At 49.7% G+C, this 12754-nt stretch overlaps 1 protein-coding gene across 1 annotated transcript in view; it reads right to left on the bottom strand.

The window, feature by feature from the left end:
- Positions 1–12754, bottom strand: part of LOC144270381 (IgGFc-binding protein-like) — a 116314-nt gene that overhangs the window by 16389 nt on the left and 87171 nt on the right. Inside the window, exons 75-85 of the mRNA XM_077826842.1 lie at positions 11288–11396; positions 10636–10727; positions 9776–9952; positions 8391–8491; positions 7751–7895; positions 6777–7018; positions 5841–6005; positions 4773–4900; positions 3777–4045; positions 2619–2827; positions 1717–1861 (exon numbers count right to left, since the gene is read on the bottom strand). Of these exons, the coding sequence (XP_077682968.1) occupies positions 1717–1861; positions 2619–2827; positions 3777–4045; positions 4773–4900; positions 5841–6005; positions 6777–7018; positions 7751–7895; positions 8391–8491; positions 9776–9952; positions 10636–10727; positions 11288–11396 (1782 nt within the window). The remainder of the gene's footprint in view (positions 1–1716; positions 1862–2618; positions 2828–3776; positions 4046–4772; positions 4901–5840; positions 6006–6776; positions 7019–7750; positions 7896–8390; positions 8492–9775; positions 9953–10635; positions 10728–11287; positions 11397–12754) is intronic.

A 12754-nucleotide genomic window follows, 5' to 3' on the forward strand; every position in this document is an offset into this window, starting at 1 on the left:
GCTGGAGGGTTATGACATGCTTTCCTGTGAAAGCTACGATAGGTGCTCAGATACCACAGTATGGACACACAGACCGGCAGGCAGATGGTGAAACTCATCTCTGTGCCGAGAACCAGTGGAAGTCCTCTGGGCTGAAGCAAGGTTTGAGTGGTTCACAGGCCCTGTGAGATGTGCATGGCACATACGGTTCCTCTGCAGAGGGGTGAGTCTCACCATGACAATGCAGTGGGCTTAAAGTGGGCTCGAAGAAGTGCCAGTTCGGTCATTGCCCAACAGCGGAATTTCAATAAGTTGCAACACAAAGTTGGGGCCTTTACACCTTGTGTCTATGTTTGAAATGACACTTTGTCTGGCTCTGACCTGCCTCTCACCTACCTCTGAGGTCTTTGTATTTATTGCTGTTTGCGAGACCTTGCAACCAGCTTTTAATGTGTTGGATAAAAGCAATAAAGCGGTAGGATGTGGCTGACCCCCATGAAAGTGCACAAAGGAGAAGGACAGGGGTGCAAGAAGGCTTCTCCCCTTTTCCATCCGCCCATGCAGGGGCCAGCCACGATCCAAATCCCAGTGCTCTCCTAAACACAGGCCCTGCTTCTTGCTGGTGCCACAGGAGTGCTAGGACAGCTCAAATGGGGAAGGCAAGAGGCTGGAGTTTTATCATCCTTCCACACTGGCCAGCTACACCGCAGAAAATATGCCACCCTGCTCTGCAAATCACAGCTGGGGAATTATTTGCTTGGCAATGAAATACAAGAGCATCTCTAGCAGAGCTGGTCAGACATCTGAGAAACTGATTAATCAAATCAATTATTTGATGAGAAACAACCCAATCCCTTGACAGCCACATTCAACAAGTAACGTTTGTCCAGCTCTGATCCCTGGTGATATTTTTTTTTCTCTTCTTTCATTGTTGTTCTCAGGCTAGCCATGCACTGGAGGACAATGGAGTAATTGCCAATGGATTCATAGGCACTAGTCTTTCCTTCTTTTTAAACTTCATTCTCTGCTGTAATCTGAATTTGACCTTTGGCAGAGATAACATAGGAACTCGTTGCCTTTTGTATCTTTGTTACCAACCAAATATCAGGTTAGTTTCTATTTAAAAAAATACATCTCAATCTGTTGTTCCATTTTCCTCCACAAATTCGGTGTCTGTTAGGAGAACACATCACTCAGAGAGCGGAGACCTTGCCATGTTCTCCGATCAGTACCATACTATCACTCAGACAGTCAGGACTGAAATGGAATTATACTTATTGCAAATGCAAATGCAGGCCTGATTCGCCGCGGCTCTACGCCTTGCACCATCACACCCAGAGGGGCAAAGTCAGTGGAACGTCTGTGAGCGTTTTATGCCCACTTTGCCCCAGCTTTCTGCAGGTGAAAAGGACAACACATGGAGCAAGGCCACAGAGGGTCAGAGCCCTTGTGTTCTGTCATGTTTGGAAAATGACAAGTGAATTTTCTGTGACAGAAGTACTGGGGGCCAATTCTTGTTTACACTGGGAGCCCTTTGCACCGCAGTGGCAGTGTAGAGCGGCCTCAGGGTGGCACACGTTACTGTTACCTCTGCTTCTAAGGTTCCCTTGCACTGGTAAATGGCCCTCCCTTGTGAAACAAACAATGGCTGCCTCCGGCTTGGATACACTGGAGGGTGGAATGGACTCTTGGTGCCCACCCCCGCCTCCACACCTGCCAGGACCTAGACGCACATACCTGTCGGTTTACATTGGTATTTCCCCTTGTTGTTGAGGATACAGATCTCCCAAGCATCACAGCCATAGAGCTGGCAGTGGATGGTGTTGTCCTTCTGACACTTGCATTTGTGGCTGCAGTGGGGTTTTACCCAGCTCTCCCCAGCCTGTGGGAACGCATGCAGTGTTAATGATACATGACACTGCTCTTCTCCAGGTGTGCAATACAAGGTCAGCAGCAAAGGAAGTGAACTGTAATCGACTGTTCAGGCCATTCCTTGGCTGCCTAATCAAGGCCAAGTCTCATGGAGAGCCCATGCGGGGATACCAGACTCCGTTGGCTGCGTTAGGGCCACAGAGAAATCTTGAGAGCTTGGCTTGTGCCCTGACAAACATATACAATGTTACCTTTGGATTCACTGCAACAGACTCTTGTCTTTTCTCTACCCTGCTACACTACAGTGACAACAAAGCTGAAGACCTGCTGGTCTTATTGCCTGGTGTGTGCTAATTTAGACATAAAACAGGACAGGGCCAAACATCCAGAGAGACCTCTGGCAAATCACCAGCAGCCACATTTTCAAAAGGGGCCACTGATTCTGGGGCCTCTGTTTCGGAGGACCCACCTAAGATACTCAGTGTGGGGGATGGACTCGATGACCACTGGAGGTCCCACCCAGCCCTATGTTGCTATGATTCTATGATCCCTTGGTTCTGATTTGCCAAAGCACTGAGCACCTGCAGCTTCCACTGGCTTCATCTGGAGCTGCAGCTGCTCAGAAGCTCTGCAAATCAAATCCAAGGTGTCTCCGTTTAGTAATTGCAGATTTATTTCTATTTGACCCACCAGGGCAGCAGGCAGATGCTCCAGCAGCTATTTACAGCTGTTAAAGCCAATAATCACCTGGTACAGAAACTACTTACGCTGTAGTAGTTATCTTCATCATCCCTGCAGCCACAATCGCTCAGTAGTACACACTGGTCATCGCTAAGCACGTAACCCTCATTGCAAACACAACCTTCCGTGCATTCCGCTGGCTTTTCACAGAGGGAGGATGCATAAATATTATTACATGTGGCTGGGCAGGGAGAAGCACACTCAGTGTAATAGCTGTTGGATGGACAAGGCAATGCTGTGTGAAGAGAATAAAAACAGCATTATTACAAAATGCCAGAGAACTATTCGATGTTCCAGAGCAGACATGCCTGGTGCTGACTGGAAGGACTTGGATGGCAACAGAGCACTAAAGGTTACTTCTTTATGATGCAATGGTGATGGCATAGTTATGGATTCATTTATTGTTGAAAACAGGTAAGCCCCTCAGAGGCTTTCAATTCAATTCTAGCATGAGCACGTCTGAGTTTCTGGGCATTGCTCTGAGATGTGCTTTTCAGCAGTCTAGTTCAGTATCACATCTAGTCTTGGTCACTATTCAAAAAATGAACACAAGAAAAGCGTGACGGCCAGATCCACCAGCGGCTTTGCATTGCTCCGGTGACCCAAAACAGCGAGAATCATGGTTTAACTGACTGGCAACATTTGTATTTCTGTCTCTTGCATTGCGGGAGTGGTACAAGCTAGCCAGAGTGTATCAGCAAATCTGGCTCTTCATATGCAACAGACCCTTAGTCCTTCCTCCGGCAACACCCCCATGGATGCCAAGAGGAGTTTGGAATGAGTCCGAGCCACGTAAGGACGGCAGCACTAGGCTCAAAGGGCTCATGCTCTCTACTCTCCTTATCTCCCTTCTTCATTGTAGCCTTGTTACCGTGTCTACCAACGTCCTCTCGGCTGCTCAAACCAACCCACCACAGAGCTGCTTCTCAGAAGTGGGCCTAGTTGTGAATGCTGTTGATCACTTTTAACTCCCATTGACTTCAGTGGGAAATGCAAATGTTCAGGATTTGGCCCAGCTATGAACACAGGCCCATGCTGTAACAGAGTCCTAACTGCAGCTAATGACACTGTATCTTCCTGGCATCTTTGATTTGTTAATTAACCACCCAGCTAACACTGCTCGTTAATTCTCACGCCACTGTCAGCCATTGAAATGCCAGGCTGTTTACGCTGAGTCTACTTACGGCAGAATGTGCTGGTCCTCCATTTAATGATGACTCCCTGCTTCTTGCAGGTGTCCACATAGGCCTGTGTGATGGCACAGAGAGTGGACAGCATGCCATCATATTTACACATGTCGTAGATGCAGGTCTGGATGAAGAGGTCAGGCTCAATCAGATGGTGACATGGTTTGAAGGTGTCCGACTTTAAAACATTGCACTGGTTTTCAATGCCTGGCTTCTCCTCTGCCGTGCAAGGTGGGCCCAGCTCTTCTTGTGTGTCTGGCAAGCAGCTGCAAGAAAGCACAACATGGCATGTTTCAGTTTGGAGAGGACCGTGCAGGCTGACACCCAGGCTGGAACGTTGGCTGCTGGTGAGAGGAGCCAAATGATGGAGGCTGCAGTGTTCTCTCTAGTCACCATATGCCAGGAGCACTGCCGGCTTTCACCACCCCATCAGCGTGTCTCAGCCCTGACACAGAGGGACAACCTCCCTAAGTTGTTCAGATGCAATGCTCATGCAATCCTTGGCATTTCTGCTGGGACTGCCCGTTCAAGCTAACTGGGATGTCCATTAGGGAATAACCGATACCACTAGTTCACTTCACTTACACTATCAGACATATTAGTGACTTCAGATTGTTATTGAATGGGACTGGATTTGACCTGACAAAATGCTGGTGAGTGGTTCTGTAGCTCATTGGTAAATCCTTGAGCCACCCCTACACACATAACAGATTTCACTAACTTTCATCACAGAGGGGAAAAAAAACTTTCACCCTATGCCTCTGTGACCTTCGAGACTTAAGAACCTCTTTCCTTCTGGGGCAGTGGCCTTTGCTGGAGACCCAACAGAATGCCAGCTTCTCAAAGAAGGTGCAGAAGATACACCAGGCAGCATGGCCAGTGCATTTTCCTCTACTTGGCATGTTTTAGAGCAGGGATGTGGTTAAAATGTCTGCAAGGGAGCATGTGATCTGAATCAACACAAGCGGGGGAATGAAAAAGAGCCACGTTTACCCCGCATCACTGTCGGCTTCCACTTTCCAGCTGTTTCCAAACTGTGTGACGTTGTTAGCCTGCATGCCATTGGGCATGAGCAGCTCATCCCCACGCTGGCCATTATAGTTACCGCACATGCCACATACCTACAGCAGAAGAGAATAATGTCATAACCAAGGGGCTCTCATCCCATCCCCACTGCTGACCAAGGAAAGATATGGATAAATATTGCGAGAAATCGGTTAGTAACTTGCACAGCGCTTCCCAGTTCAAGCCGTCACTGTAAAATCTTAGTGCACCAATGGAAAAATGAAATGATATTGCAACATATCTGTGGCTCCCTAAGACTTCCTGGCATTTGCCTTGGGAGGGGGCACGCACTCCCTCCAGTAGAGAGGAGGCTAACAAGCTCTTCTGGGCTGAGTCAGCACTAACCGGCCACACCTGGAAGGCTTGTGCGGCCTGGAGGGAGAAAGCTTAAAAAGAGAGAGCCTGCCGTTGACAGGAGCAGTGATCAGAGATTGCTGGCTACAGGGACAGATCATCAAAGAGGATGGCACTTGCAGACCTCGCCGCCCCTGAGACTGCATGGACCTGGCATGAAGCAGGGGTGACCCCAAAGGCGGAGCTGGAGGCAAGCCCTAACCCTGATGAAAGACACTGAGCCTGCAGAGAAGCCAGACTGCCTGAGAGATGGACCTTTTTTCACTCCCTCAGTCGCGGAGGGAGAGGGACAGGGGCCTTTTTGTTTGTTTGTTTTGTCTGGAGAATCCCTTGTGCGCCACAAAGAGGGGAAGGACTCTGTAAACCACTCAAATTGTGGGGGACTCGGGGGGTAGTCTCTGTAACTAACTGCCAGCTATGCACCCAGTTCTGTCATTTCCTGTAACTATCCCTTTGAAACACCCGTAGCTGGTTGTAAAAAGGAAAAGAGAAGAAAACAACGGGTGTGTGCAGGCAGCATTACTGCAAGCAGTAATAATAAAGCAAGAGAAAAAAATAAATTCTAATCAAACCGCAAAGCAGAAGAGGAAAATCCAAGCTTTGAAGTGATGCCTTTTATTTTCTTAACACACTGAATCTCACCTTGGAGAAGTAAGATTCTGGGAGGCTGATTTCCAAGTGCTGATTTCCATCGTATTTCACTAGCAGTCCAAAGTCAGCTTCCACCACCATGTAAATGCCCACATTTCCTATGGACACACCTCGTAATCGGTTCTTTACCGGAGTGTGGACTCTCTCCTTATTGAGCTGGTGACAACAGACCATTTGTCAGCATAGAACATAGTCACCTAGTAACATTTTTTCTGCTCATAGTTTATTTTCTCCAGGGGATCTGGAGGATTCCCCAACAGAACGTTAGCCCCTTCACAATTCCAACCTTTGAGGCCTCATGGGCTGCAGCGACCACACTTCTGGCCAAGGATTGGACAGAATTCCTATGTCATGCCTTAGCCAGGCAGCTGGAAGGGTCACTGTTGGGGCCCAGGACCCTCCCCACCAGCCGGGCTGAGTATACATCTCCATTTAATCTCCGGTTCCTGGTTAGCTAATCCAAAAGAATGTCATCCAGTCTCACCTGGTGCGGCTCTCTGTGACCGCAAGTGTCTAAGCCATATAGAGATGTTTGAGTCCGCTACAGCTTTTGACTGTGAACCCTGGTTCTTTAGCTAGTTCAGGCAGTGGAAATTTATGATATTGGATCCAAAGATTCTGGGATCAGGCCCTGCAGACAATGACTCACGCAGGGACATTGGTGCTGCAGCATACTGCAAATCGGTGCTGCAAGAAATTACGTGACATCTCAATGTCACCGTCCTGGGATACACGCGATGGGTGAGGCAAAACCTTTCCCTGGACCGACACAGCGACACCTGTGCCGCACAGACCGTGATACACATGGCTATCAACGAAAGGCATGCCTGTCCCTTACTAAAATGTGAAGATCCCTTTTCCGAAGGCTGTTTTTCTGTGCTGCTTTTAAGTTATCTGATCTCAAAATACAACAGTCCCACTACGTACCAGGATTGCCTTATTCTTCTGCAGGGTGATTCGGTTACCATAGATGTCAATGTAAACCTCTTTGAGATATGTGGCCCCTCTTTGTCCTCGGTCTTCGTTTTTGCCACTGATAGTCACAGGAATGACACTGCTGATGTTGCAGACTCGGACCAGGGTGTAGGTGCAGGTGCCCAGGAAGGTGTGCATCACTTGGTCAAAGGTGAAGTAGTGGGGATCTCCTGCCACCTGACAGGATGCTCTCCCTGAAGGTTAAATAAATGTCCAGTGACTTTCGAGGATTTTATAGTGACCTCGGCTAATTAACAACTTCTGTGTTAGTGTGAGGTGTCATCACTATGAAAGGACCTGAAGTGGGCTCCAAGGGCCTGATCTTGCCCCTCCTTACTAAGGCAAATTCCCACTGAAGACATTCCAGGTTAATGCCAGTCACATTCAGGGCCAATTTTTTGAGTGAGACATCTCAGCTGATCTGCACAAAAAAGTACACACTGGTAGCTGTGCCAGAAAACGGAGACGTGTTCCTGCTCCTGTGGGCTCTCTGCACCGTGCAGATGACCTGTGTCTACCCCTGCGCGCGAGTACTTGGCAAGAGCGATTCAGGCTCTTGGTCGTTTTTAATTTGCCTCCCCCCCTCACAGCCCATTGGTATTTTCCTAAATCAACCCCTTTGAGTTCAACGTTTGCATCTGTGGCATTGGGTGATTTGGGGCTTGATTCTGCATTCCCTACTCAGGTCAAACTCCAGTGATCCTGCAAAGGTCTATGCCAGCTCCACTCCCACTGCAGGGGAGGGAGCTCTGTGATTGCAAGATAGGGGATTTGTCTTTGAATGTCTCTTTGCACTGGCAAGAATCAGCCGTCAGCTCCTTCCTGTGCCATCACATAACAAACAGGGTATCTGGAGAGAGCCCTTCTGGCCCAGAAAGGTCTAATTACTCAACTCACATGTGGAATCATTTTCAGGGAGAACTCACCAGGGGAGTAACAGCCCAGCTCCCCGTCCTGAACACCGCATTTCTCCAGCACTCCACACGCCCAGCCTGTGCAGGTGATGTTGTTATTGCTGTTGCAGGTACAGCGCTCAGTGCAGGCGTCGTGGGTGAACCAGCTCTCACCCAGCTGTGAGAGAAAGGAGATGCACTTGACTAGATAATCGTAGAAAGTCTATTGACTAGTGTCACCCGAGTGGATAATCAAAGGAGTTTGGATTAGTTAAATGCCCGTGATACTCTCCATGCCATTAAGTGCCTCCAAAGAGAGACAGTGTGGCCGAGGAGATGGTACCCAGGCCCAGGCCTCCTGAGACATAGGTTCCAGTCTTGGCTCTGTTGCTGGGTTGATCTTAAACAAATCACTTGATCACTCTGTGCCTCAGTTTCCTCATCTGTTACACAAAATTGACCTCCTTTGAAAAGTGCTTTGAGACCTGATCTTGAAAAGTGCTTTATACAGTAAAAGCTAGGAATTGTTATTATTTACATGAACAAATACATCCACAGAACCCACTGATCTAAAATCAGATGAAGTGAATCTGTATTAATTGTTACTAGTTACAGTGACAGAGAACAAACCCAAATTCTTTCAATCAGTTTCAAGATGCTAAGGATAACTTGCCTGATGATAGTGGTTGTTTTCATCCACACAACCGCAGCTGCTCTCCGGCACACAGGTGTCTCCACTCAGAACGTAGCCTTCGTTACAGAAACAGCCTTCCACTGGTAAGGAGCTGCAAGGGCTAAACGCAGAGGGAGTCACGCAGGTGGAAGGACACCTGCTCCCACAGCTATTGTAATGGCTTCCTCCCGGACAGGAGATTGCTGCAAGTGAGAAGAAAAACCCAGATCACTGAAAGGAAAAGATCCCAAAGCAATTCTCTTGAAACTTCCCCTCTTTGTTCCAGGACAGCAAAGGGTGGTTAGAATGCTCTGCATATGGTGACTGTTCTGTGTAATCCAGACCCCTGCTCACTCTGCTTGTGTCTTACTCCCTCCCGCAGCCTGCGCCTGTCTTGCCTAGACAGAGTGGAATGGGGCTTCGGAGCCGGGGCTGTCCTCTGTTGCTTAGACAGTACCCCGAGCAATGGGCCCCCATCTCAGCTGGAGTCCGTAGGTGCTGCTCTAATATACAGAAGAAATCATACGAACAATTTAGGGATAAGGAGGAGACTTTAGTGGGGGCACAATGCCCCAAGTCTTTCTACTGCAGAGTTTTTTGCACCTTCCTCTGAAGCAGCTGGTGATGGGGGCCGTCAGAGACAGCATCCTGAGTTTGCTGGCACATGGCTTGGTTCCAAGAAGGCCCTTCCAATGGGGACCGCTTATTGCCTCGATAGGACCTCTCCAGAACAGAGCTTATGCACCCCATGCACACAAGGTGGGGGAAGGTCGCCCTGCTGCTTCCTGGGCAGCAGCTGTTCTATGGGCTAATGGAGCAATGGTGGCCCTGATTCTCCTCTGGCTGACTCCAGCTTTACACTGGAGTACCTCCATGGACTTCAGTGGCTACTGCTGATTCGCACCAATGGACGTGAGCAAAGACACAGACCCTCTTCCTCTAAAACTGCCAGGCTAGTACCTTTCACAAGGACCTAACATTCCTTCCTAACAATTACAAATAGAAGGGACTGTGGGGAGTTTCACTCGAGTCACGGCTACTGTTGCTTCCATGGCAGCTCCCCAGACTGGAAACACTGTTTGGATAAACAGAGCATTTCAACCTCTCAGGCGCTCTTATTTTACCAGCGCTAAATTCGGACAAATTAATACTTAGATGCTTTGTGAGGCTAGATCAGATTCGGTCTGAATATTATACCTAACCTGGCAGGATCCAGTGTAGAACTGGACCAGACTCAGGGCAAGAGAACGGAGAGACCATCCTCAAAGCATGACAGAAGAGGAAAGTGCATGCCGTCAGGAATACAGGAAGCTCTATTCTTAAGAGCTTCTTGCATGATGAGAGTTGAATTCCAAAACTTAATAGAGATCAATTACAACACTCACGGCACAAAGTATTAGTTCTCCATTCTCTGCAGATCCCAGCATTTGTGCACGACTCTGCATAAGCCTGCAGCCCGTTGCATAAGGACACTGTCGGCTCCTTAGTGTGACACATGTCGTAAACACAGTTTTCCAAGAAATTCTCTGGAGCCACTTTGGCGTGACAGTCCTTGAAGATACCTACGTAAGTCAAGAAAGAAACAGAATCACAGAAGGGAAGATGGAAGAAGCCGAGCACTGCCACTAACCATCCCCTGTCATGGCAAGGAGTCAGTGCTCCCTGGCCAGTGTAGGCTGACCAGCTCGCTAGACTCAGCCAGACCAAACCTGGAGCTGAATACACCCAAACACTGATGAGATTTGGCTCAGTTTGGCTTAGGCCTGTCTCTACCATTTGCAGGGCAAGTACAACGTCACTCAAAGCGGACACTCTTGTTCTTGATAGAGAGCTAGCAACGCCCTGGTAGTTACTGTTTCCGGAGGAGGGAAGGCCTAAAGCACTTCAGATACCCCTGTAAGAAAGCGGGGCAGTGGGGACCACCGCACGATGTCTCTGCTGCAGCAGAGTACAAGTTAATGGGAGCTCTGTGCAGGCAGGAGCGGCAGAACGAGGCCCTAGAAGTGCAATGCCCAAATAATCGTCACATCCTGGTACCATCTCAATGCACGATACACTCTGAGCAGGTAACTCAGGGCAACTCCTAGGGCTTCTAGTTCAGCTTTTCGCACTGGGGGCCATACACATGTCCCTGGGGACTCGGGGCCGTGGCCCCAGGGAGCGAAGTTGGGACGGAGGCAAGGGCAGGCTGTCATTGGGAGTGATTTCAATCAGCTCGCCCAGGACTCAGCCACGGGCATCATACCTGTCGGGTCGGTGATCATGCCACAGGCTGTGTCCTTCCTCGCTTCGCTCTCCAGCTGGGGTTCACAGAGCAGCACTTGGTCAGGTGAGCATCTGGCAAGAGAGATAAAAGCTTCTGATGAATGTTTCTTTATTCCCCCCGGGCCAGGTCTGGACAGGAAGATGCCACGTCTGCCCAGCAGGGACGACTTGATTCCAGCCACAGAGCGGAATCCAGGCTCCCTGAAAGGCTGCGTTCTGCCCCCACCTCCCCCACCACAGGAGGGGGCTCCCATTCCCGCACTGGGCACCTTGGGGTGCTCCACGACTCAGACAGAGTTGAATGAGGGGTGGAACACACTGCTGTGGCAACCAGTGGATCGGTCCAGCTCCTGACTGGGACAGCAGGTGACCTCCCACCCACCAGCAGGTCTTCCTGGACTGGGGGACAGCAGACCTGTGAAGGCAAATGGTAGCAGGCCAACCACTCACTGCCTGCTTATGCTCAGCTGGGGAGGGGGCTCTTGGGTGTACGGGAGAGGATGGTTGTGCTCAGCCCCAGGAGGAGCCGAGGTGGTGGAGCCCTGGATGGGCGCCCTGCGGCTGAGTAGGCAGCACGCTTTCCTAGAGCTTTTGTAGCAAAGACCCCCTGATTAGCGTCCTTCTGTACGTACATGGTGTTATTCTCTGCCACCAGCCAGCTCTCTCCAAGCTCCGTGGAATCTCCTGCAATGCTGCCATTCGGCTTTAGGTTGTCATCCTTTGCATCGCCATTGTAATTACCTATCCAAAATGAAAAACGTGTAGATTACTTGAAATTCACAACTCCACAATGCACACTAGCGTGTGGTTGTCAATCACATTGTAATGAACCGGCTAGCGTGTATGTGCACCAGTGCCCGCTCCGGGAAGGAGTACGAACTGCTCCCTACGCGGCTCAGACACCGCACTGCTCACAGCTGAGGAAGATTCCATGGCAGATTAAATGGTAGGGGTCTGTGTGTTTGGAGCAAATGGTTTGGCGTTCCGATTGTGTCAGATCACACGGTGACTTGGGTAAATGGGTTACAATACAATGAGAACTAACCCTCACCCTTACACTCAAATTCTATCATTTCTGAGGCTTAGAAGCCCTGGGGGTAACACTCAAGGAGACGTCATCCCACGGGAATCCCACGCTTCTACGCCAGAAGAGTGGAAGCGGTCCTAGGGAATGAGTAGTTGGGTGGGAAAACCCAGGACGCTGCCCCTGTAAGGGACCAGGCCTGGGAATTCCTGTACTGCAGAGCGGGACAGGGCTCCTCTCTCTTCCAGCCAACTGGGAGGAGCTCTCCCTAGGAGGGCAATACATATGCTGCCTTCTCCCTCAGAACAGGGAGAGGCTGAGAGAGGAAGGAAGCCAAAGCAAGAAGGCTGAGCTCCAGCTGAGAAGGGCTGGGAACGGTAGCTTCCCCAGGAGCAGACGGGCACAGAAGGAGAGCCCCGGGTGTGGAAGAAGAATCACAGAATATCAGGGTTGGAAGGGACCTCAGCTTTGCACTGTTTCTTTTCAAAAACTAGCCCCAGTCGGGGGTGCGCATAGCCACAAACTACACCATCTGCTCAAGAAAGTCCCTCAAAAAGCACAAGAACAAATCCGCACAGACACACTCCGAGAACTCCGACCAGGGGTATTCTATCTGCGACCCAAGATCCATAAACCTGGAAATCCTGGACGCCCATCATCTCAGGCATTGGCACCCTGACAGCAGGATTGTCTGGCTATGTAGACTCCCTCCTCACGCCCTATGCTACCAGCACTCCCAGCTATCTTCGAGAGACCACTGACTTCCTGAGGAAATTACAATCCATCGGTGATCTTTCTGAAAACACCATCCTGGCCACTTTGGATGTAGAAGCCCTCTACACCAACATTCCACACAAAGATGGACTACATGCCATCAGGAACAGTATCCCCGATAACGTCACGGCAAACCTGGTAGCTGAACTTGGTGACTTTGTCCTCACCCATAACTATTTCACATTTGGGGACAATGTATACCTTCAAATCAGCGGCACTGCTATGGGTACCCGCATGGCCCCACAGTATGCCAACATTTTTATGGCTGACTGAGAACAACCCAGGAACCTATCCTTGCAAC

This window comes from Eretmochelys imbricata, chromosome 9 (genome assembly GCF_965152235.1).
Source record: "Eretmochelys imbricata isolate rEreImb1 chromosome 9, rEreImb1.hap1, whole genome shotgun sequence".
NCBI lineage: Eukaryota > Metazoa > Chordata > Testudines > Cheloniidae > Eretmochelys > Eretmochelys imbricata.